The 25,181-nt window shown below is 38.8% G+C and overlaps 3 protein-coding genes and 1 long non-coding RNA gene across 5 annotated transcripts; 2 read left to right on the plus strand and 2 right to left on the minus strand.

Moving 5' to 3' along the window:
• The first annotated feature begins 8 nt into the window (after window positions 1–8).
• Window positions 9–2,041, plus strand: LOC144644660 (uncharacterized). The gene has a single exon (XM_078504192.1). It carries the CDS (start codon window positions 203–205, stop codon window positions 1,838–1,840), a length of 1,638 nt encoding a protein of 545 aa, XP_078360318.1. The 5' UTR covers window positions 9–202; the 3' UTR covers window positions 1,841–2,041.
• Window positions 2,042–2,343: 302 nt separating this feature from the next.
• On the minus strand, window positions 2,344–11,354 carry LOC144644689 (uncharacterized). The gene is made up of 5 exons (XR_013569164.1): window positions 11,286–11,354; window positions 8,489–8,610; window positions 7,727–7,774; window positions 6,724–6,845; window positions 2,344–2,444 (listed from the first exon to the last, which is right to left on the minus strand). It is a non-coding gene; the product is annotated as an uncharacterized LOC144644689 (long non-coding RNA).
• Window positions 10,817–20,910, plus strand: LOC144644658 (CUB domain-containing protein 2-like). The gene is made up of 11 exons (XM_078504190.1): window positions 10,817–10,865; window positions 12,595–12,655; window positions 13,832–13,868; window positions 14,025–14,069; window positions 14,878–15,053; window positions 15,844–16,012; window positions 16,372–16,725; window positions 17,469–17,659; window positions 18,217–18,385; window positions 18,947–19,045; window positions 20,020–20,910. Exons 3-11 carry the CDS (start codon window positions 13,853–13,855, stop codon window positions 20,181–20,183), a joined length of 1,383 nt encoding a protein of 460 aa, XP_078360316.1. The 5' UTR covers window positions 10,817–10,865; window positions 12,595–12,655; window positions 13,832–13,852; the 3' UTR covers window positions 20,184–20,910.
• A 149-nt stretch (window positions 20,911–21,059) lies between these two features.
• On the minus strand, window positions 21,060–24,088 carry LOC144644685 (uncharacterized). Of its 2 annotated transcripts, none has more exons than XM_078504220.1 (3): window positions 23,882–24,088; window positions 22,227–22,318; window positions 21,060–21,377 (listed from the first exon to the last, which is right to left on the minus strand). In XM_078504220.1, exons 1-3 carry the CDS (start codon window positions 23,908–23,910, stop codon window positions 21,184–21,186), a joined length of 315 nt encoding a protein of 104 aa, XP_078360346.1. In that variant the 5' UTR covers window positions 23,911–24,088; the 3' UTR covers window positions 21,060–21,183. The 2 variants fall into 2 exon arrangements, with proteins under 2 accessions (XP_078360346.1, XP_078360345.1); XM_078504219.1 differs by having other exon boundaries at window positions 22,197–22,318.
• Between the last annotated feature and the right edge of the window lie 1,093 nt (window positions 24,089–25,181).

A 25,181-nucleotide genomic window follows, 5' to 3' on the forward strand; every position in this document is an offset into this window, starting at 1 on the left:
GAAAGCTTTTTGGCAACTGGAGCCCTCATTATCTGATGATAAGAAGGAATTAGCTGCGGCGACCCTTCGATCGATCGCGCTCAACTACATCGAGTGTAAAGCCCCAAAACCACCGAAAGCGCTACAAAGAGCTATTGAACAACTAAAACGAAGAGATGACATTGTAATCACGAAACCAGATAAAGGTACAGGAGTGGTTGTTATGGATAAGGCAGAGTATGTTCGCCTTTTGAGTGAATCTTCCATCAATGATACAGCTAAATTTACCACCGTTAGTTTGGAGAGACCCAAGACGCGTGGACGAAAGCCCAAAAACTACCACCCTTTACTACAGAAAGAGAAACACCTCGAATCCGTCGTTAGAAAAATTCTCCCAAAACAGATTGCCGATTCAGTTTGCCCAAAAGGATCACGACTCGCCCATCTCTATGGTCTTCCCAAGACCCATAAAGAAAAGCTAGCGATGAGACCCATTCTATCAGCCACAAGTACTTACAACTTCGCCCTCGCGAGATGGCTCGACGATAAACTCAAGCCCTTGTCAATCAACAGCTACACAATATCTGACACATTTTCCTTCGCTGACGAGATTCGCAATCTGAGCTTCAATGAAACTGACATCCTTGTATCTTATGATGTCTCTTCTCTATTTACGAACGTCCCACTACAAGAAACCATCGAGATCCTTGCTGAAAAAGCTTTTGTTGATAACTGGTTCAACAACACACACAACCTAAACATCAGCAAGTGGGATTTAATTGAACTGTTGTCAGTAGCAACAAAGGAACAGCTATTCCAATTTAACGGTCAACTCTACCAACAAATTGACGGAGTAGCGATGGGGTCTCCTCTGGGTCCCCTTATGGCTAATACTTTTCTTTGTTCCATCGAAGAAAAGCTACAGAACGAGAACAAGTTGCCAGACTTCTACAGACGCTACGTAGATGATACACTAGCCACAGTGAAAGACATACAAACCGCAGAAGCCTTTCTGAAGACTTTGAACAACTGTCATCCATCTATATCCTTCACCATGGAGATCGCGTCAAATGGTAAGCTGCCATTTGTGGGCATTGAGATATGCAAGAAGGGCTGCAAGCTGATAACAAGTGTTTACCGTAAGCCAACAAACACTGGTCTGCTCTTACACCACCAAAGTCACGTCGACAACCGCTACAAAAGATCCTTAGTTAAAACCATGCTAAACCGTGCTTACCGCCTGTCATCAACATGGGAACTATTCACAACAGAATGCGAACGCCTTAAACTGATGTTTTCTAATCTCAAGTACCCAGATTCTCTTGTCAACTCCACCATCACCCATTTCGTTAATTCAGTGATGTCACAAGACACACGATCGACGCCTCAAACAGAGAATATCTACCGCATTGTCCTGCCGTTCAAGGACCAGAAATCAGCGGACATAGTAAAGAAACACCTCTCGGACTTGAGTAACAAACTTGACCACAAACTGCAGCCAGTTTTTAGAAGCCGAAAAGTTGGCGATGATCTCAAATTACAGGAGTCAAAACCACCTGTAATAAATCAACAGTGCGTTGTTTATAACTATGTATGTGATCTGTGCGATGCAGAATACGTCGGTTACACCAGCCGTCACCTTTATAAGCGCATTGAGGAACACCGATTTTCAGCCATTGGAAAACACCTTCAAAATGAACACCGAATTGATAAAGTTGGCGACCTGACCAACAATTTTAAGATCTTAAAGAAATGTCAGGGAAAGTTCGATTGCTTAATACACGAAATGTTGTGGATTCGCATGAAGAAACCGAGCCTTAACACTCAGTCGGACTCAATTCGCGCGAAGGTATTTGTTTAGACTTGAACGGACATTGTTCTCATTAATGAACATAAACATTGAACATTTATTTTTATCTTAATTTATTCATTATCACACCTTTATCTTAGTATAAATAACTTTCTTTCGCATATGAATTTTAACTTGAAAATGGTGCCAGGATGTCACCGAAACGTCGTTCATTATTTTCGCTTGTATTTATTGTTAAACGAACTTTTGAATTATTTTAAACTTGCATTATACCTCAAAGTCTTTCAGCATTCTGGAGAAATGGTTTTTCTTATGTTGAGCTTTTCAAATTCACAGGAAAATCGAAAAACATGTAATAAATCGTGAAGTAGTGGCACTTTCTTGTGCCATGTCGCATCAGATCAGCGCGCGCGCTCAGGTTGAAGGCATACGTCAGCGTGCACCCATGGGCAAATAGTAGACGCTAAATTAACCAATCAGAACGCGCGCTTTACTTTAATTGTGTTATAGTTAGTTATACATTTCTGCCATAAACTAAATTTTGCAACATTGAATGCTCTAAACATAGTTTTATTTTATTTCAATCTCGTTAAACTGATATATGATGACTTTGCATCCGTGGTAGGTCCGTCGTCTTAAGAAAGCTCAGTGGGATCTGAAAGGGAGGGAAAGGCAGTTTGTTAATAAATTTACGATAACTCATATTGACAGCGGCCATAATGGCTCCTGATATTGATTAATGGCCATTTTCCTTTAAAGCATCCCTAATGCACGTACGTGCCAGAATAGATTTACAGCCGTTTGGAAATCTGGATGTCAAGCGCAAGGAATGCGGGCTCACGAATTAAACGGCTGTAAATCTAGTCCCAGGTTTATTTAATAACTAATTGACTCTATGCGTTTTGCTGGTAGTAGTTTAAGGGGGGACCTTCTTAACTACCAATTTGTTGCTAAGAAAGATTTCTGACCGTCAAATTTTGGAAACCAAACCTCCCACGGATAAGTGTTTTGCACAACTGTGTTCTATTGATTTCGTATTCTTAACTGTATATTTTAAATCTTAATATATTGTAGCGCAGTAGTGTCCCCAATTAGCTTCTGTAAGCTAAATACTTACCCTGACACTTGAAAAAAGTTATTATTATTATTATTATTATTATTGTTGAAGAGTCCTTCAAAAGTCTCAAAACACGGCCATATTTGACAAGTCACGTGACCGGAATAGAAAAAAACCTAAACTCAAAGGGCGTATAGATCTAAAAATTAAAATCAGTGCCAACAGATGAAGAATGTTCATGTGCTTAATACTTCGTATGGTTTTTGGGAAATTCGCATTATGATCAGAAGTACATAATCCAGAAGTCCACATCTTTGGTAATGGGTCTTGTGCTATCAGATTCGCGTGTGGGCTATTTTTAGATCTAGCCTCGAGCGCGAATCGCGCGAGAAAATGGCGTAGGCGGCTTTTGCCGCGAACAGCGCGCATTGATTGGTTGAACAAATTTTTGAAGTTGAGCAAGAAGAGCCGAACTGCTGAAAACAAGCGAACGGCACCACGATATTTCTTACTGCTCAAGTTGTTGTTTATCAAAACGTGCATTTAGCCAAGGATTTAACCTACCGGATTCGAATCACTGGTCTCCTCTTCTGTCGATGATGACAGCATTGAAGTCGCTAAAAAAATTGGAGCATCCAGTAAAATGTGTTGTGTTTTGGAGTCAGATCAGAGTGGAGATGGGCAGATGGCAGCGAGCGAAAAAGAAACTGACTGCTTCGACTCAAATTCAAAATGTTAAGACACTTTAGATGAATGGAACACAAGAGAAAAAGACAGCTTTTACATATTGAAGATGTCTTTTTACATCCTGGCACAGGTTTATTGCTATTGTGGAAAATTCCGGCTGTCCCTGGAGCAGTTAATTAAAATCGAGCGCGACGACTATAAACAAGGTACTTGATTCATGTGACAACAACATCGGCTTCACGATCAAACCCTTTTTCAAAGTATAAGGACAGGACGGCTAGACAAGAAAAAGAAAGACTTAAGTGACTATTTTTGTGGTTCTAAATGGTGTCTTTGTAGACCTTATGCGTGCAGAGCGATGAAAGCATAATTTCTAGACCTGAACTCAAACAATTGCAAGGGAAGTTCGAGTATACCGCATTTTCGAAATGCAAGCCTAATGACCTGGTTTTCGGATTCGGAAATTGGAGCTTTTTTTCGAGAAGTAAATCTGAGAGCTTCAAGGCAATGTACTTGTTTATATATAAATGAAAATACGAGTTAAATTCACTGAACAATCATGATTACATTCATGCTTTTCGACTAATTCAAAGTGTGCAGCTAGTTTATTTCTTGTCTTGCTGCCGGCGCTGCAAATAAATAAATTATAAATTTTCTATTTGTTGTTCAGTAATTAAATACGACGAAACTTAATAAGGACATACTTTCCATATGAACGTTTAAGGTACTTATGTTCATAACTCTCTCGTTAAAATACGAAAGTTCCTCATGTTTGTTTTGTGAGCTCGTCTATGGAAACCGGCGACGGGTTGCTTTTCACTTGCCTACAAACTTTAAATTTCAACAGACGGTTGAAATCACTATTTAAGACTTCTACGACTGTCAAAACGTTTGAGTTAAAAAGAATGGCCAATGAAAATGATGTGATTTCAATTGTTGTATCGCTCACTTTCCAAAAATATTCCCAAACAATTTTCAGTTTAAATAGCAATAAGCTTATATCGAAATTCAGAAAACGAGTTAACCCCAAACGATCTTCGAGTCGTGGTTGTTTTTGTAGCTCAGAAGCAAGACACCATAATTTTGTTGATGTCAAGACGTTCAGCAAAGCGAATCATACTTTCTTTAACCAAAAATAAATATTTTATTTTACCAAAGGTTGCGTTTTCTATGTTTTTTTTGTTCGCCCTTCGAGCACGCATAAATTGCCTGTATAATATTAAATTTAGGGAGTTTATCAATGCGAACGGAAAGCAACTTTTTCCATCTTATAATCGGATGTTTTTCCATCACAGACCTCATAAAATTAGGTCGATGATTTGCCTTTATTTCAGAGTATTTTTGAATAATTTTTTTTTTAGTTTTAATTTGTTTTCTGAGTGGCAAGGTCACACAGCACTTTCTCGCGCGCAAGGATGTTCTAAAAATAGCACACACGCAAATCCGATAGCACGCGCCCCAATGCTAGATGTGGACTTCTAGATTATGTACTTCTGTTATTATTAAAGTTATGAAGTAATTAAGTCTCGTATTTTCAGACTTTCTTCAGTAGCGTCCCATTTTTACATGTAAATGGTTATTCCATACGAAGGATTATGAAGAAGGATATGTTATCTCTAATTCTTTGAAAAAAATTGGATCTTTACTTTTCTCTCAAAAGTTTTAGGGATTTTAAATTCTAGCGCGCGGTTTGAGACTGGCACTAGTTACGCGCGCAATATCAATTTTTTATATATATATACAGTTGTCCTCCCCACCAAAATATCCCCGTTTAGCATTGCCGAACGCTCCAAAATAGCTTGCCACCAAAAATCATCTTGAGCAATTCCTTAGCAACTGCCCTAAATCTGTAGTTAAGGGACCGGTCATTATTTATCGCCTGGGGGGAGCGGAGGATTTTGGGGATGATCACTTGAATTATAGATGAACAGAAGGGGGGAACAGTCGTAGCGGAGGGCCCAAAAGGGGGAATCACTGAAATTTTTGGCAGGATTCAGATGCGGGACCACTCAAATCTGTTTGGATAATGCAAGTTTGAGAGCATACAAAATAAATGCGCCCTTTCTACTGGGATATGATTGCATTTGCGGTCTCAATTTGTTCTAACACAACTTTATTTAAAAAAAACGGAAGCTGTCACACTTGGGAATGTGCACATTTCAATTTATATCTAGAACGTTTTGTTTTAACACTTTTATATTTTTCGTTTAACAACGTGCTTAGCTAATATTCATCTTTGAACATGACAGGTGAATTCTAAATTGTGAGCCATAACCCCTGAAGACTGAAACATTGTGAAATAGCATGTTTGTTTAAAGGAGCAATGTCACGGCAGTCTACGTAATTTTTTTGATTACTTCCAAACAGAAGGAAACCTCAAAATAATAGTGTTCTAACAAAGAAGAACAACAAAGGAGTAATAAAAAGGCGAAAATAACGAGGTTGGTTTCCACTGACGAAGATTAGGACGGATTACAAACAACAAACTTGAAAAAACTTGCCACTTTTTTCAAGATGCGTTGTCCGCGACGTAGCTGCTTTAAACATGAAGCATTTGTCGCCTTTCCTGGGGATTGATCTGCGCTCTTGTAAACCTGTAGGAGCGAACTGAGGTTTCGGGTACAGCGCAGTCTTTGTGCTTTTTCTAAATAGGCGAACTCATCGCCTTCAAATGCAACTCTTTATTATGCCTGAAATTTACTTATTGATGTTTTGGCACACTCCGTATTTCTCACTCTTTAGAAAATTATTCGCGCTGTTTGACAGCTCCTCTATCTTATCAAGCTTAGCGCCCATCGCATTTGCTGTTGTTCAAGCAGCTAGTTCCTGATAAACCCAGATTACTTATGACGAAACACAGACTCGTAAATCTGTTGGCTATGCTGTTAAAAAAAAATTCAATTTCGTGGAGTGTTGGTTTGGCAGAAGATATTTTTGCAAGGGCTCCATAACTGGTAACTGAATATGGGTGCAAAGACATCGAGGGGGGATCACGAAAGTTATCAATAGGAATGAGGGGGGATCACTTCATGGAATAACGTTTAAAGGGGGGATCACCTAAATTTCACCATGTTTATCCCAAAATCCTCCGCTCCCCCCCCAGGCGATATATAATGACCGGTCCCTAACAAGGACCCCCCTTAAAGCAACTCAAAATGTACATTGCCCGACTGATTTGACAAACACCTACCGGTTATAAACAAAGGTAGACACATTCATCGGGCAAAGGGCAGCCCAAAGAATGACACCTCGCCACTTCTGGGCAATAACATGCGAGTTGGATATAACGGTATCCACAAAGATAACATTTCCCTGAGTGAAATGAAATTGTGTTAGTAAATATACGTGTAGTTTAGGGATCAGGCAGATAGCGCAGTGGTGAGAGCGCTCGCTTCCCGCCGACGTGGCCCGGGTTTGACTCCGGGAGCAGAGTCATATGTGGGTTGAGTTTGTTGTTGGTTCTCGTCCTTGCTTCGAGGGTTTTTCTCCTGGTTCTCCAGTGTCCTGTCACGTGCAACCCTCGTTAAATAAAGCCGATTTATTTTCCATAGTGCTGGCAGCCAGGGGGTGAGAAAAATAATGGTTTTGGTCCGACAAGTTTTAAATAAAAGGTACCTGCCAATTGTGTATGGTAACTTGGAAAAATGCTGGGGGTAGTCTGTGATGGACTGACATCCAATACAGCTGCAGGGGGAATAGCACTACTTACGGCCAATTCATTCAAAACTGCAGAAACCCAAGTATAGCGCCTGCACCGGTGAGCCGTCAGGCGTATTCGATCTCTTTTTCGGACTTTATTTCTATCCTTGATATCAAAGTCAAAGGCATTTTTGAACCGAGAAAGGTACTTGTTTTTGCAGCACTAGCAAACAGTATTTTCGAGCTTACTATGCGTGTGTGCGATATAATGGTAAAGATGGCTCTTATGATAAAAAAAAATCTTCCTATAGCCGTCAGGCGCATTCGATCTCTTTTTCAGACTTTATTTCTATCCTTGATATCAAAGTTAAAGGCATTTTTTAACCGAGAAAGGTGCTTGTTTTTGCAGCACTAGCAGACCGTATTTTCGTGCTTACTATGCGTGTGTGCATTATAATGGTAAAGATGGCTCTTGTGATAAAAAAAAAAAAATTCCCTGTAGTGGAGACGTAGTTACAAAAATGGTCAATTTTTATGAATAAGTGCATGTTTACCAGCATCGCTAGAAATGACGGGATTAAAGTCCGGTTTCTTCCCACCACCTGAAAATCGAAAGTATATTAGTAAATGTTAACATGATCCCAAAAAAAAGACACAAAATGAGTATCAATTCAACAACAATTTATTTTTTTTTTGCGTTATAATGATAAAGATGGCTATTATGATTAAAATATCCCCGTAGTGGAGACGTATTTACAAAAAACATTAAAAAAAAAGGTAAATTAATGTCACAGTAGTTAAACTGAAGCTTATGTGTGGTAAAAAGTCAGAATAATTTTGATGGACAGCGAGCCTTTGAATTAAATTTAATCTGTTTTCGTATTTTGAAGTGCTCATGCTATAGTTAATTACAATGAACTTTTCAAGCAGAAAACAAAAAGTTTAAGCATGTTGCAGATTAAAATTGTGAAAGATCTCCTCATTTCAATTTTCCTCTTTCTGAACAAAAAGAGCACCAAACTCTTGTAGAACAGCCAATCGTACGTAAAGTAAGGATGTTTTTAATTTTAAATTCATATGGACGAAAAATCCACATACTGCTATGGATGGATAAGATAGAGAGACACACACAAAAGACATGTACAATGTTTTGTAAAAGTTACCCTCAAACAAAAGTTTACAAAAGATTGTAAAGAATGAGGCACGAGGCAAATGACAAAGGTAAAGAAAATAAGCTAAATTTTGAAAGACTTGTCATCTGTGACCGACATAACACTTTCACCCGTTTTTAAAGATATTGTGCACAACGTCCTTACCTCTGTTGTTCATTTTGAATGGAACCTTTGCCATGACAATGACGGCTGCAAGGAAAACCAGCGAAAATATAACAGCGTATTTCATCGTGTAAAAACAAGAACAGAACTTCACTTGAAGAGATCTGAAAAGCCGAAAAAATGAAATCATAGCAAACAATACCGCAAGATGAACACGTGATGTAGCAACTTTTATTCGGGAGGAAGGGGGGGGGGAGGGAGGGCAAGTGAGTTCAAGTACGGAACCTGATATAGTGTACGGGTTATTGTGCAAGTTATTAGTCCAGTCCCTAAACTCTCTCTTCCGCGCGCCCTTTATAGGGGCTGAAGCCAGGCGCGTGAAGAGAGATTTCAGGACGCGCATGCGCCAGTTTTTCCACCGAAATTTGTGGGAAAACCATATTTGGCAGCACTTTTGAAAACGCGCGCGCTCAGATGACGAGTTCAACTATGCGACCGTGTACTAAAGCAGGATCACCGGAATAACTTTAAAACAGCCTACCTTTCCAGTCAGTGTCTACTTATAGTTAACGGCCAAAACAAAAATCGCTATCCGTCAACTATTCCTAGTATTTTGTAACTGTTTATTGAATTGGTTCTGGATGCAATTTAGCACAGTTATTTCCTTGCATTTATTCGCGGACTCAAGTAGTTGAATTCGTCATTTGAGCGAGCATTTTTAACCTAGCGCGCGCGTCTCAAGCAAGTGACGCCACACTCCTCGCTTCTGATTCGTTCGTTCTGAGCATGCGCCTGCAAGTTCTTGTGAACTTTTTCGGTCGTTAAACTCGCTATGTTGTCAGTGTTTTAAGGGATTTCCCGAGATTAAACCGTTGTTGGAATCATTCGTTTCGCCGTGGTTTATCTGATACAATTACAGCAAATCTCCTCAAAAGCAACGCCTAAACAACGTCTGCAAAACAAAAGTTTGAAATCTTCCATGTGACAGAAGCCTCCATCTTGTGTGACGAACTGTTGAGAATAACACATTTTTTACATTCTAATCGTTCTTGAAGAACAGATTTTCAACTTCCGATGCTGCGACAAATTTTCGTGATTGATACATTTTTCGCATTCTGACCGTTCTTGGTGGAAGAACAAAATTTTCAACTTCATATTGAGCTGGCCTGTTATAAACGTAGCGCGCACGCGTTGTACGCAATCTGCTGGTCACTGTCAAGATTAGGATTGCGGGCCTCTCTTGGGCCCGCAATCAGAGGGAAAGACAAGAACAGTGCTAGTCAACAAGGCTCCCCTTCGGTCCAAGAAACAAATGCTCATCACAAGCACGGGGAAATGTACAGTAATCTTTTTATTTAGAGTCTCCCTGTGGGGGGGGGGGGGGATAAGTATATTTCTTTTGAGCTGTATTTAATTAATTTTTGATTGCTTGAACACTGCATTTTCAAATGATTTTCTTGGTTAAATTTTAAACTTGTAAATAATAAGGTAAGGTAAATGAAACTAAATAACACATTCGCAAATTAAAGCAGCATCTTGTTCACAACACGTGCCGAAGTAGCCTGCGTAGCTGGCGTCTGTGTTCTTTTTTAGCGCGTTTAAAAGAGTGCGATTTTTTCCTCGCGTGGCCCCCTCGCGCCTTTCGTGTTTCCCATACGCGCGCTCGAGACTACGGCGCCTGCTACGCAGGCTATGGAAACGGTATTGATTTTCACAAGCACGTTGAGTGGCCAGACATCTTAATCGTTAGAATTCACCTTTTTAAAACAAAAATACAAGACAGCTAACACAAATAAAATTCGTAAAACGATTTTAAATGGCTACAAATTGCGAATTATTCGGTATTGATCTTTGCATGCCTTACTGAGAAATGTGGCAAATATTTGTGCAAATTGGGTTCTCTGCCAAGCTTAGTCAGGTTATAAGAAACCTTGGCAATTATTCGGAATAATTAGGCTCTAAAATAATATTTCAACGTTAAAACTTAAGTCGCTGAATATACTTATAATCTTAAATCGTTGACAGGGTTTAGAGTGAAGGAAAACCTTTTTCGGAACCGTTTTTACAGAGACAGCTTCAACTTATGGACCGTTTGTATTCCTTTTTTTTCTCCCGAAATCCAACAAGCAGACGTTATCAAAAGGCCACCCAGTCTCAAGACTTCAGTTATACCCAATTTATAAAGGTTTGTGTCCGAACGGAACAGTTTTGTTTTAAGTGGTATATATTCGAGACCTAGGTCAAAGGGCTTACATCCATGAACGAGAAACTCCGAATGGTCTTCTCTTCATAAAAGCAACGTCTCGGCATCAGTCCACGGCATAAACCCAAAATATTCTTGAAAAAAATGACTTCCGCTGTTGCGCGGTTAAATTATTTCTTTTTAGCCAGCTCGTTAAGCCCGTTTGAAGCGATTTCGGTGAGCAAACGTTTGGACGTTTTCGTATACCTGTGCGTTAATAGATATACTCATTGACGTACACGTGTAAGGCGTTTCAAATTCAATTATTTCATTTTGTCATACATCTAGCGTAGAAGAGGTATTAACTTAGTGGACGGCGTACAGTCCCTTTTTCTCTGGAAGTCCAATCAGCAGCTTTTATAGTACATGTAGGCGGCAATTGTGAGACGAGACTGTTTTGACCACACGCGCGCACTCGCAAGTTGACGGAGACTATCGGCACCTCATTGCTGTGAAATGAGATACATGAAAGCTTTTAGCACTTGTTCTCCGATCTAAAAATCCCTATTAACTACATACGCATTACACGATGAGCGCTTGTCTTACCCTTAACGGCAGTCTGTGCAGTATCTGGGAGACTTCTGAGATCTAACTTACCTTAGATGTTCTTTGAATAATTTTATCAATGTTGAATACTCAAAGTCTACAGGGCGGTGATTTAAAAAACCAAATTGACGGTGTGAAAGATGGTAAACATGTGGTCTTATTTTATTGGTTATTGATGACAATTCGACTCTGGTGATTGGCAGCATTGAAATGGTGAGCACTATTATATGCTTTTTGCCTGGGGATCAGTAAGAAAATTTATTCACGTCGATCGGACAAAGGCGAATGCTTTCGCGAAAATACTGCTTGCAAAATGGTCCTCTAAAAGCATTTGTTACTGATGTATGTGCGCTTTTAGTGTAATGAGTCAGACATTTTGCCCAAACTCAAACGCACGACAAATTATATATAACGGCAGAAAAAGATCACAGTACTAGAAATTCTGCATGTCTCAGTGGAAACGGTATTATTTTCACAAGCACGTTAAGTGGCCAGACATCTAAATCGTTAGAATTCACCATTCTAAAACAAAATACAAGACAGCTAACACAAATTAAATTCGTAAAACGATTTTAAATGGCTAAAAATTGCAAACTATTCGCTATCGATCTTTGCTTGCTTTACTGAGAAATGTGGCAAATATTTGTGCAAATTGGGTTCTTTACCAAGTTTGGTAAGATTAAGAAACCTTGGCAATTAGTCGGAATAATTAGGCTCAAAAATAATATTTCAACGTTAAAACTTAAGTCGCTAAATATACTTATAATCTTAAATCAGTGACTGGGTTTAGAGTGAAGAAAAACCTTTTTCCGAACCTTTTTACAGAGACTAATGGACCTAATGGACTTAACTTACGGACCGTTTGTATTCCTTTTTTTTTACTCCCGAAATCCATCAAGCAGACGTTATCAAAAGGCCACCCAGTCTCAAGACTTAAGTTATACCCAATTTATAAAGGTTTGTGTCGGAACGGAACAGTTTTGTTTTAAGTGGTATATATTCGAGACCTAGGTCAAAGGGCTTACATCCATGAACGAGAAACTCCGAATGGTCTTCTCTTCATAAAAGCAACGTCTCGGCATCAGTCCACGGCATAAACCCAAAATATTCTATACAAAAAAGTTAAGCCCGTTTGAAGCGATTTCGGTCAGTAAACGTTTGGACGTTTTCGTATACCTGTGCGTTAATAAATATATTCATTGACGTACACGTGTAAGGCGTTCCAAATTTAATTATTTGATTTGCAAACTGTTATGTTATCACGCATTAGCAATTCAAATGAAAACACATACCAGTTGAAAAGGCTGTAGTCACGCAAGCAGCTTAACTACAACACTGTATTTATTACTTATATATGTAGTTCACTCCTCTGATACAACCGCATGAAACCTCAGATGTTTGCTATGGGGATCTGACGGAAGGTAGGTTTGGCTCTATAAACGTAATTTAACGAGCTGAATCTCTCAAACATGGCATCAGATAAATGTATTATTCGAATACGCGCGATAGCAAGAGTTTGTTTACTTTAATGTAGACCTAGTGTTATAGCACTCGTCGACTCGTTTTACTAAAAAATACTAATGCTATCTACTGGAAGGATGGGATTAATGCCTGGTTCATTAAGGCAACGATTCGTCGACACTTAAATCCGATATAGGCTCTTCTAAAACTGTTTGATGTTAGGTATTTGCCAAAACTTTACAACAGCACTTGCTGTGGCCGGCCTTAGGTCTGTATTTTTGTATATCTAAAACTTATACTGACTATTGTTTGTATACAAGGTAACGTTCTTGTTTTGAAAGTAAATCTTCTTCTTTGTTAAATTTTCGCAAAGTAAACGTCTAGAAAGAAATCGTTTATGTTGGCAGGCTGTCTTCAGTCGGTCATTGAAGGCCTGACAAGTTCGACTGCACTATGAATACAGCGAATAAATAAATTATGCACGAACAAATAGCTGGAATAACCTCGACGAAGGAGCAGAGAAAACGAACTTCTTTGTGAGGTCTCTAGACTACTTTGCCGTCGGAAGATCATAGACAAACCGCAACTTGCTTAACTTAAATTTATGGGTAATTTAATTTCAATTTCACTTAAATATTCAATGGTGAATGTCATGTAGAGAAGTAGGGAGCAGTATGTTTCATTGTGTGTATTACATGAAGTGAAAGAAGGGCATAATGGGAAAAATAAACAAGGGCATGGCGGCTGGTTACTTAAATAAATGTATTGGGGGGCTTACTCCCTTCGCTTTCACTCCGATTTATATATTAATAAGACAAAACAGTTATAAATTACTCATATTTTTTTGTAATTATTATTCTACATGTTTTTATTTGACTACAAAAAAAAATAAAGTGAAAATAAATAACAGTGTTTCAAGAGGTGTTAATATTAGCTTTCAAAAACAACCAGGCACTGATCTTCAGTATCAAGGGGTTGACACTGTTTTGAACCAGACCCATTCTCTCATACATTCAAGAATCCAACGTGAATTTTCCAAAGCTGGCTTTCCTTTCCCTCCACTTGTTAGCTCTGCAGAACCAATAAGATCGTTTCCAGTTGTTGTTTTATCGTATTTTTTATTTTTTTAATCACAGGAATGAAGTTTTAGATAAATAATGCGTTGGATTTTTGGTAAGTTTCTTTTTTATCTTCGATTGTTTTACCTTATGATCATGAATGATACCGTAAAAAATGCAGTCTGAGAACATAACTATCAAATGATGACACGATTCTTCCCTATGACATTTTTGATTGTAATTTGCTAATTTGTATTATCTTATTTAATAGCACTTATTTTCATTGCTGTGCAAACGAAGTGTTTCCTCGCCTTTGGTATGTATTCACCTTTACCTGAACTTTCGTTGTTATGCCAAAATATCTACTGCTTTAATTCCTTTGCCTAGGTTATTTTGCTATATTTTTTACCAAATGTTTTATTTGACGGGTAGTGTTTTTTTCATAATTATTTGTTAACTTTTTTGTGTTGTTTTCTACTTTGTTATTAGTCTATTGAGGTTATTCTTCTATTTACTTGGCATTGATCTATTACAGTTACACTGCCATTCAAAAGTTAAACTTCTTTGTCCCATGCTCGTGTCATTGTTGAACAATTCATCTTCAAAAGTTAGACGGTAGTTAATTTGTTAATTAGTAAATAAACCCCTTCAGCCGGCTAGCATATTGGAAGATAATGTCCGAGGCTGAAAGATTGTCGAAAAATGAACCGAGAAGCGAAGCTTCGAGGGCAATTGTGAAATTTTGAGGACAATCTTTCAGGCAAGGGCATTATCCTCCAATATACCAGCAAGCAAGAAAGGGGTTTATTTATTATATAACCCTCCTTTTAATTTCTACAACGTGCTTTATCGCCAGAAAAAAAACCTACGTAATAAACCTGGCGTAACTGTGGTTGAAAGAAAAGTTGATTGGTTTACGTGATTTTTTAATTCTGAGATTTCATTAAAAGTTAGAATTTGTGCTGACCATACAAAATCGGGCGACGGATATCAAATCGGACGGGCTATATTCGCTGATACCCGTCGTCCGATTTTGTACCACGTGATGCGTTTTGTCCAATAAGCGCACGGAAAATTAATGGGTGGGTTGTAATTTCTGATATTCAAATTAAACTGTTTTTCAGAGTGCTCAAACAATGCACAGGTACCGTACGACGGTGATCGAGTGATCAGAGCTAGTGATGCCTTCACGTGTTCATGGGTCATCACAATACCCGAAAACTACACAGTTGAACTCACCATAACACAGAAAAATGTCGGCTCCATTGGAAATACAAACTGTGCTAATGATTACATACAAGTAAGTACCTCGTTTTTGTTTTATTGTAACGTTGTAGGCAGGGCTTTTTTTCCTCCAGTTTTGACGTCGACTTATCTCAAACAAGCAGTAAGAACATTTTTTACAATATAAAATTGAACCCTTGAAAAACTTTTAATCCTGGGTTAGTGTTAATCGTTTTTCGAACAACATGCCATGATGGCCCAGCTTCATGGCTTGTAGGCCGATCAATGATTTCTAGCTGTCCATAGAACTTATGGAAAGTGATTTACGACAAGTCTATTTTAAATTTATAAAGGAGTAAACATAGATGCGGGATATATATAAGTCAAAGCAGTCACCGCAGTCATATACTGTTACATGTTAACTGACATGCAAACGATCGAGGTACTTGATTTATCCTATATAATTGACTAATTGACTGTTGTGAGGAAGATGACAACGTTTTTGTTGTTCTTATTGTTGTTGTTGTCGTTGTTTGTTTGCTTGTTTTGTTGTTGTTGTTGTGGTCCTCCTCCTTTTCCTCTTCTTCCTCCTCCTCCTGCTTCTTCTTTAAGGTACTGGCTGCCCAACGGCAGAAAATTAAAGGGTTTTTTTCTTTTTTTACCGAGTTAACTATATTTCTGTCAATACTTCTGCAGTGTAAAACCAAAATTGCAAATAAAGTAATGTCATATATTTCTAATTCAGCCACACAGGCCCGTAATGTAAGAGCTGCTGCTATAGTGTGTAGTTTGTTTTGCTTCAGTTAGAAAATGTTTCTTTATTTTTGTTTGCTTCTTTATATTCCTTGTTACCACTTACAATCAAGATTCGAGATGGTGCAAGCAGCTCAAGTACTCTCTTGAAAAAGTTTTGCAACTCAAACCCTGGTCCCTCTGTCTTTCGCTCAAGTGGAACACAGCTGTGGGTGGAATACAAATCAACACAACCGAGCAACTCTTTTGAAGCGTCTTTCAAGAAGCTGCTGGATCAATCTTGTAAGTCATTTTCTGGCCTCAGGACTATCTTATGGTTTTGTGTGTTGGTTTGCCCCTTCGTCATAACTCTCTAATGCCAAGCCCACTTAAGACTTCCTTGTAGGCCAGGGCTTGGAGGAGTTCTTTTAGTCTTTTACATTAGGGTAGATAGTACTTCCATTATGCTGTAGTCGGAATGCAATATTTACACATCTTAATTAATAAAAACATCACGCATAAAAAGAGGCTCTCGAAGAGATCATTAAAACTTGAAAGAATGATACCATTCAAGAGAATTTGAATTATGATCAGGATTTTTTATTCAGAGTTTGTATTTGTATTTTATTATTTTTATTTTTCACTTTTTCCAAACCACGCAGTTTGTCCTAAAAATGTCATTTCCAACGGAACTGAAGGAACTTTGTCAAGTCCTTTCTATCCATCTAACTATCCCAATGACATGGAGTGCTCATGGAATATAACAGGTCCATCAGGAACCCGACTTATCCTCGTATTTTACCGGATATGCCTTGGTGTCTGCACGACTGGTATGCCATGCGATTGCGATAGGCTGGTTATCAGTGAGGCGTTTAACTCGAAGCAACTCTGCTCGGGATCTGATGTGATCCCCTTCATTTCACTGGAAAACAAAATTTCTTTGTCTATGTCAACGGATGGGCAGTACACTTCAAAGGGATTCGTAGCTAAATATCAAAGTGTACCCCTTGATGGAGGTTAGTCCCTTCACTTCCTTGTTTTCCCTTCTCTCAGGAATCTTCTGGTCTCCTGCCTATTCCTCCCTTCTCTCCTCTTCTCTTTTGTCTCGTCTCGTCTCCTCTCTTGCCGTCTCCTATCCTCTCCTATGCTCCCCTTTCCTCCCCTACACTCCCCTCTCCTTTATTTTCCTTCCCTTTCTTCTCCTCTTCCCCCCCCCCCCCCGCCCTTTCCTCTCCTCTCCGCTTGTCTCCTCTCCTCTCCTGTCTCCTCTCCTCTCCTCTCTTCTCCTCTCCTTTCTTCTCTTCTCCTCTCCTCTCCTCTGCTCTCTTCTCCTCTCCTCTCCTCTCCTCTCTTCTCCTCTCCTTTCTTCTCTTCTCCTCTCCTCTCCTCTACTCTCTTCTCCTCTCCTTTCTTCTCTTCTCCTCTCCTCTCCTCTCCTCTCCTCTCTTCTCCTCTCCTTTCTTCTCTTCTCCTCTCCTCTCCTCTGCTCTCGTCTCCTCCCCTCCCTTTCCCTCCCATACCCTCCACACCCCTCCCCGCTCCTCTCCTTTCCCCTTCTTTTCTCGTCTCTCCTTTCCTCTCCTCTTATTTATCCGGTCTTTGCTTTTTTCATCACATCTCATTTCATCTTGTTTATCTGTCCACTCCACTGTCCCTTCCTTCGTTGGCTTGTTTGTTCGATCAATCGAACGATCGTTCGTTCGCACGTCCGTTTTGTACATTCACTTATAAATACATTCTTTTTTATTGCTTTCTATAGCATGTTCCCAAATGATACAGCTGACGAACGCGAGCGGAAGATTTTCCAGTCCAAATTTCCCTTCAAACTATCCCGGCGATGCACAGTGTGGCTGGAATATTTCGATTCCTGCAGGTTACAAGATTTACCTAACTTTCCTGGAGTTTGACCTCGAAGAATGTGGAAGCTCTTGTACATGTGATTATGTTGAAGTAAGTCTCTTCAGGTAACATTTTAATATTCTCAGCTGCAATCTGTCTCTTAATTTTAATAAAGGTATAGGGTTAATAAAAGCTTTCACAACTCTTTATCATATGGAGGAAGACAAAAATATAGTTTAATCCAAGCTTGAGAGTTTTAAATTCAAAGTCTTCACGCAAATCGTCATGCAATTTATCAGTCTTTGAAATCTTGAAAATAAAGTTTAAACCGAAAATGTGTTGAAATCAAAAGACATATTTTTCAACTGTACCAAAAATTTGGATTGGGTATCAGATATTTTGGGTTTTATATTTCCCACCTGCTGCCATTTTGGATCTTACAATGTCACACAATTTCCCCTTTGTGAAACGTTTGTGCCAAAATTTGTACTGAACGACACTGGTAACTCAAAACTCAGGACAGCCGGGGTTTTCTTTAATCATAGTTTTCTAACCGTAGAACGCTTTCTTTAAATAGTAAAATATATTTGCAAGAATTAAACAAGTAATTGTTCTTGAATATACGCAGTCAATACTTCGTTTTCAAAATTTCATTTCCATCCATAAAGGTTGCTGACAGCAAGGACTTTTCAAGCAAGAAATGCGGAACCATACCATCAGGGGAATGGGAAGTAAAAGACGTGATTGACCCGAATATTGTGGTAAAGTTTAAATCGGACAGTCAGTCAAATAAAAAAGGATTCGAAGCAGTGTACACTCTTGTATCCTTGGACGGATGTAAGTAATGGTTGAGGTGCTTGGTCACTTTGTAATAATTATTAATCATGCATGCTTTAAAGACCTTTAATGGAATCTGCTTTACCTTATTATAGGAAATTAACGCTTGTGTTAATTAAGGTATTTGAAATTAACGCGACTTATATTAACGAGAATCAAAGGAAAAATTACTTCCCAATAAAGTAAATTAAGGAAATTAACACGACGTATGCAAAGAAAAAATTTTGTTGAGACAAAAGGAACAAGTTTATTTCAACACTAGCTATAGGCGTATAATCCGAGACGGAAACAGTGTTCGTGATTCTTTACCCAAACGTATGGGTTAAGCGATGGAATCTGACCATTTCGAACGTTCTTCACAGTTTCAGTGACCCCGGTAGTTTTCCACTCTGAAGAAATAATGTTTTTTTCCCTAGGAGTCTAGAACGTCTGGACTGTATCGAGAAATTGGGACCAAAATAATGGAAATTAAGGTCGCGGAAATTAACGCTCCACTAAACTATCGCAGTAACACCGCAATATCTCTTTACTTATTTTGTTTTTCCTTTTTCGACCTCTCAGGGGACTCAATTCCTCCTGGCCACTGTCCATGGACCCAATCAACAACAAAAGAGCCAGTAAGTTCTAAGGATGGCGTCACTACCGAGAGTATAGAAACAGGTAAGGTATTTTGAATTGTACCACATATTTTAAGCTTAAACGGAAACATTAAAGGTTTGTAATTGAATTCTGTGAAACTGCAAACGTTAGGGAAAAAAGAACACTTCAGAGTAAACCATAGCAGCAGCAGGATTTGTAGAAAAAACAACAACCACGTCAGCTAGAATTGGTAGAACGTTTCTAACTAGAAATGCGAGACAAAAACGATCTAGCTTGGGATCGACAACAATTCCCGACAGAAGGGAGGCCACTTTTATAATATTTTTTCCTTTTTTTTTCCTTTTCATTCCTTTTATTCCTTGATTTAATTTTTTTTGTTTTTTTTTTTTCTTATTTTTTTTCCGGCGGGAAGTGTTGCCTTTCCTTCAGGCTCATCTGAAAATCGACCACTTGATGTATGTGGGCGATTTAATTTCTTCCCGTTAGTTTAGCCTTTGTCAAGGTGTAATGGAGAAAAACGTGCACCTTGCACGTCCATTTTACTGCCACCGTATTTGTGTGCATGGGAGGAGCGGTGGCCTAATGCGCCGGACTCCGGATCGAGCGGTCCGAGTTCGAGCCCCGGCCGGGGTCACTTGTGTTGTATCCTGGGAAAGACAATTTACTCTCATAGTGCCTCTCTCCACCCAGGTGTATAAATGGGTACAGGCGGCGTAATGCTGGGGGGAACCCTGCAATGGACTAGCATCCCAATTGGGCGGAAGTAGAAATATTCCTAGCCGCTTAATGCTACGGAAACCGGCATACGCTCCATACGGCATACGGCAGTGTGGGCCGCATGGATCGTGGCTTCCCTTTTTTTTGTATTTACTGTGTGGCGCTTTTTCAAGATCAAGTCTTTCAATTTCAGCAGCCACTAAGGCCCACTCAAAATTCACAGCTATAACTACCAATGTACGTGTACTTTCGTACGAAAACCTGACTGTAATCTCGACTTTTTTATCTCTTTAACTTATTTCTCATTATCTTCACAGCTATTGCTCAAACGGCTCCACCTGAGGTGATGACGTCAGCAGTTTCTACAGCCAAAGGAGATCCAACAACAGTAAAAAACGCAACTGAAAGAAGAAAATTGAGCGGTCTTTTAAGTTTAATTACAATTTGTGCACTCATTTTACTTTCTTATTCTCCGGAATAGAGCAGATCTTGTTCTCAGACGAAATTTCTTTTAAACAGTTGCCTATACTGTAGCTAAAACAGCACGTGCCCTTGGAACAGGAGATTGGGGTATAACGCAAGTGTAATTGGTTCCTCGCATAAATGACTTTGATTTGCAAACAGAAAAATTTGCCGTTGTCGATTCCCTAGACGGAATTTTCAATTCCACGATAATGTTCAATATTTACTTTTCATTATTTACATATTTCGCTATCTTATGTATAGTTCGGTTTGTTTAAAAACTAACAAATCAAAGAGGCATTGCTTGGTTAGGTTATGTTTGCCCTTTAAAGGCCCGTTTTAAAAATCGGTCGAGATACTTTGGCCATGTTGACACGTTATCCGTCCAAATAGAACCGGTTCGAAACCCTTTCCTTTATTTTGCGCATGAATAACTTGTATAAATAGCGTATTGACTCATGTTGATCCGGTATCTTACTTGCTCTGTGTGAACAGGCGCTCATCAAAGGAGCAGTCCGAAGTAAACAGACCTCCAATCTCGGAAAGAAACCACACGGGACCGGTCCAACATGAACAAGGCCTAGAGTATATTACTGAAATCAAATATGCTAATTTAATTTGGGTGTATAAGTAATACTGTTGCTCTTTTTCACGTTTGATTTACATGCACGCTTTACAGAAGATTTTCTAAGCATGTTGTTCGATATATAACACAATAACGAAATAAAAGACACAAAACGATACAATTTTTCAGCCGTTTTGTTGTTTCGTCTTAACCTTTTAGAATTAACTACGCATTTACTGTATACTTTGATGCACTCCGAACTTTGTTGTCTCGGATGAGGTGAAAAATTATATTGCTTAACTCATGGAATGAAAAAATCGGTATTTTTATAGATCCATTAGATCGATTGGTGATTTACATTGTCTTTATAAAATAATTTACTGCAAATATATCAATCTCTCCGTACAGTTTCATTCCTTGAAGTGAATTGAAGTTCAGCCAGCTTATGGAATCATCAGTGACCGTTGTCTTGCTCACGGCGTACTGCGAATGTTCTTCTCTTTTCCCTCACTGAATTTTTAGTCTTTTCTTTTCTCTCTTCTACCTTTTGAAGAAAGAGGTAGCCAATAAACCAAGCCACGATCACCAGAACTACCACTATGACCACTGCCACATTTATCTCGCATTCTTCCGCGTTATTAACGGAACCTAATGGCACAACATAATTAAATCATTATACTGTTGACAATGAGTACAATTTTGACTTCAGTTTACATATCTATCAGCTGGCAATGTGTTATCTGGTAAAATTTTAACGTTGGCACAAATCCTAGATGCAAAGCTTGACACTAAAGAAATTATTGGATTCTTTAGGAATTTTTTCCCTTTTACCAAGTTGCAAATCAAGTGACTTGTGTCAGGGGTGCCAATCCACAACCACGTTCTCTCTATATAAGACAGACATAAGACATAAGACATAATTTATTTATACACGAAGAGCTTAGGAGCCGTAGCTCGTTAAAACGCTCTCGGAGGAAACACGCGAAGAAAAACAAGCGCCAGGGGAAAAAGAAGCAAAAACAAGCGCCAGTGGAAAAATGGAAGTGAGAAATCCCGGTGCGACACGCTTTTTGTGCGTCTCTCCCTAAGATTTTCGTCGGCCAGCTAAGCACTCGCTCCTTTTTGCGCTTCATGCTCGGCGGTCTAATTAAGAAAAAGAGAGGGTGCCCGTACCTTTCTTTAGGGCATTGGAAACTACAATCCCGGACGAAACCAGTTGAGACAAACACATTTTTACAGATTTTCGCAAATGCCTTGACTGGCAAGCTTGGGATTAACAAAAATGAGCTTTAGTACCAAAATTGGTGAAAATTAGCAAAGTGTCTCAACCGTTCTGGCCGTGATTGTAGGTTGGGCTTATCCGCCCAACGACGTATGATAAATATGTAAAGACCAGTAAGAAAACGTAAAACATGAATCAGACAGGACCTGCATGTCAGGGACTTGCGGTCTTGACGCCTTCCCTACCTATATCAATTACACAAGAGGCGTTTTTACCGTCTCCACGGCAATCATCAGTCCTGTTATAACTGGGATGAAGGACAGTCTTGTTCAGTTGACCGTTGTGCATCATGGGATGTTGATGTTGACTTGATGACAAGAAGGACAAATCAACAGAAATATATGCCATTCGTAATAGCAAATAAATGACAAAATAGCAATAACGTATTTTATTGTTAGTTAACGTGTTGTAAATAATGTAACTTACTGTAGCGGTAAGCTAAGAAGAAAGATATACCTGCTGTAAGACGTGTAACAGGGGCACCCAACGGAATATTTCGTTAAAATATCTGTTGGCGAGATCTAGAATTTTCGGAACATTCATGTAAATTTTTTGCTTGCCTGCCTTTCCTAGGATTTTCGCATATCTAAAAAATGGTATAATTGTTCATTTTTAACGGATTTTTACTCTAAAAAGGTCACCTAGAATTTTCGGGAGCCCTTCTCTGGCTGGATTTTTTTCGAAAAGGTAAGTTCGATCCCTATAACTTTCGGATCACTAGACTTTCAGCTAGGAAATCCGAACAGGTAAAAAAATTTTAGGGGGATAAAAATATGCCTATCTACCGTTTAAATACTAAAATACGTTCAACGGTGCTATCTTTATATGGTTTTGAACTATGTTCTCGATGGGTGCCCCTGGTGTAAGAGCAATGTTACCAAGGCACATTAAAATGTAAGGTAACGTTTGTGATTCAAATAAATGTATTCAACAAATGCATTAGAATGTTTTAATTTTCTTCAACATGCCATCGCTGAAGAAAACAGTCATTTCTTCCGTTAGGGGATTCGATTCTAAAGAAACCGGCGTGCGGCTTCGGCAAGCAAGTTCATCAAACCTACATAAACCAGGAAAAATTACAACAGAGACTCCGAGTCAGTTGCTTATAAATAAACCATGTGTGGAAAAGTAGGCTAGCTGTGCCTGATATATTGCCCTGACAAAGCGAACTACGATATAAAACCACCTGATCTGAATGGAGATATCGTTCTTCAGCCAATTTTTTTCATATCATTTCTTTTAGAGTAAGTAATCAACTAAACATTGTCAGCTACTTAATGTTTTATGGAGCTCGCATCAGGCATAACGAATATTGTTTTTTGGCAATAAGCAAATTTTTGGGGGGGTTGCATGCACTGTAGCAACAATATTTTCACATATATAACACTAAAATTTCACAACTCGGAAAAGGAGGAAACTAAGTTATATGTTTTGGTGCTTAATCTTTGGAGGAAATTAGTTGCCAGCTAATACTTAGAACTAGCTAATACTTAGAACGCACAAACGTATCAAGGATTAAGGTATTTGTTTATTATATAACCAGACTTTGAAAAAGCCGATTACCATTTAATGCAATTCAACTTTATCATCTTCACGAGTTAATCGGTGGTCACCGCTTGTGAACCGTAAATTATAAATAGTGAATGCTCCTGTTTGGCATTGCAAAAAAAAAGAAATTTTTTGTTAGATATGGCAACGACTGCAGCCCAACGCTGAAAAATAAAATTGAAGATACTTGAAACAGTTTTAACTGGTTGAACCTTGCATAAGTTAAAGAATTTAGCAATCTGATTGCTTGCTACAACGCGATGACTGACAGGCTATCTTTGTAAGTAGCAATCAATACCATGAATTTGTCAATATATCTTACCTTATCGCCGGCATTCGCATGACTACCATAAATGCGCCTAAAAATGAAAAAGATGTCTAGACCTTTACTCAAATAACCGGCTAGCTTTGAACATTATTTTGATTTGAAATTTTGCATAATTCATGTTCATCTAAAGCTTAAATTTTACTGCGCCAATTTTCCTTTTCGTAAACATCTGTTTATCCGTATTTCACCCAAGAAACCATTGCTACAGTAACAAAGGGAAATGAGTTCGGTTTGGAAGAGTGGGCGTCAACTTCCATTAACGTTGCATCGCGTAAATGATGTGCTTGGCTTGTTTTTTATCAAGTAGCATGAAAACAATAATATTAAGGATATAAAACGGAAAACTTATATCTCAAAATTGTTCAGGCCTGTTACTTTTAGTTGGGGTGATCTCCTTTAAATTCATGCACGTAAGGTGCAATATATACACAGTTCATCTTTCTTATCGGTTTTGCATTTTATAAATAAGTTATAACCATCTGCAGATTGTCAGCGATAAAGGCGCAAAACAACTCGGTAAAAAAGTAATTGAAAGTGCACTTAAAAGCATTGTTTTTTAATCTGTCAGTCAGTGACAAAAGGAGGTTGCATACGTCTGTATCGCTGGAATAATTCCCCTCCCCCCCCCTGGCAAAGACGTATCTAGTATGCAATGAAATTTTGGATAGCGTTTTTCGCGTTCTGATGATCCTTACTACTCAAGCCTCCAGCATCTTATTGTTATAAATTTTATTTTTTGTCTTGATATGTGATATGTTACACTCAGGACTCCTGTTAAAGCTACATTATCTCGCGTTTTTAATGATATATTTTATCAGACTTTAACCGTTGTCTCGGAATTCAAACTGAGAAAATTTTCTTTACTCGTGACACACGAATAAATCAAATTCAACTGAAATTTAGCATTCAGAGACTACCCGTTTTAGTTTCAATTTTGCATTTTAACCAGCTTTCACCATTCAAAGTTAGTGTACACGAGATCAACTTGGCTGAAATAGGTTTCACGGTGCGAATGAGATTCGATTCTCGGTCATCGCCTACTAGCTACAGACTTTGAATAATAAATTAAGCTGAAATCAGACGACTCACCTCCTCGATAGCGCCAAACAGGCAAATTCATACCCACAACGTGGTGTCATAGGGTGAGGGGTGTCGGAGGTGACGATGCACCACCCACCCCCCCCCCCCCAACCACCAGGGTTTTGGTTCAATCTAGGCCCAGCTGAAATTATTTTGTACTGAGAAGAAAGCACTTAGCTCACTCTACAAGATGGCATAATTTATGTTGGCTGTG

This window comes from Oculina patagonica, chromosome 2 (assembly GCF_052425735.1).
Source record: "Oculina patagonica isolate OP01 chromosome 2, crgOcupat, whole genome shotgun sequence".
NCBI lineage: Eukaryota > Metazoa > Cnidaria > Anthozoa > Scleractinia > Oculinidae > Oculina > Oculina patagonica.

Excerpts from the sequence above, each read along its gene's own strand:
- LOC144644658 (XM_078504190.1), top strand. Across the intron at positions 14,070-14,877 it reads GAAGTGTTTCCTCGCCTTTG|AGTGCTCAAACAATGCACAG; the intron begins GTATGTATTCAC and ends ACTGTTTTTCAG. Across the intron at positions 15,054-15,843 it reads GTGCTAATGATTACATACAA|ATTCGAGATGGTGCAAGCAG; the intron begins GTAAGTACCTCG and ends CTTACAATCAAG.
- LOC144644660 (XM_078504192.1), top strand. The coding sequence starts at position 203 with ATGGATAAGGCAGAGTATGTTCGCCTTTTGAGTGAATCTTCCATCAAT.
- LOC144644685 (XM_078504219.1), bottom strand. The coding sequence starts at position 23,910 with ATGGTAGTCATGCGAATGCCGGCGATAAG. Across the intron at positions 22,319-23,881 it reads ATGCGAATGCCGGCGATAAG|TCAACATCAACATCCCATGA; the intron begins GTAAGATATATT and ends CTTGTCATCAAG. Across the intron at positions 21,378-22,196 it reads CTCTTGTGTAATTGATATAG|GTTCCGTTAATAACGCGGAA; the intron begins GTAGGGAAGGCG and ends TTGTGCCATTAG.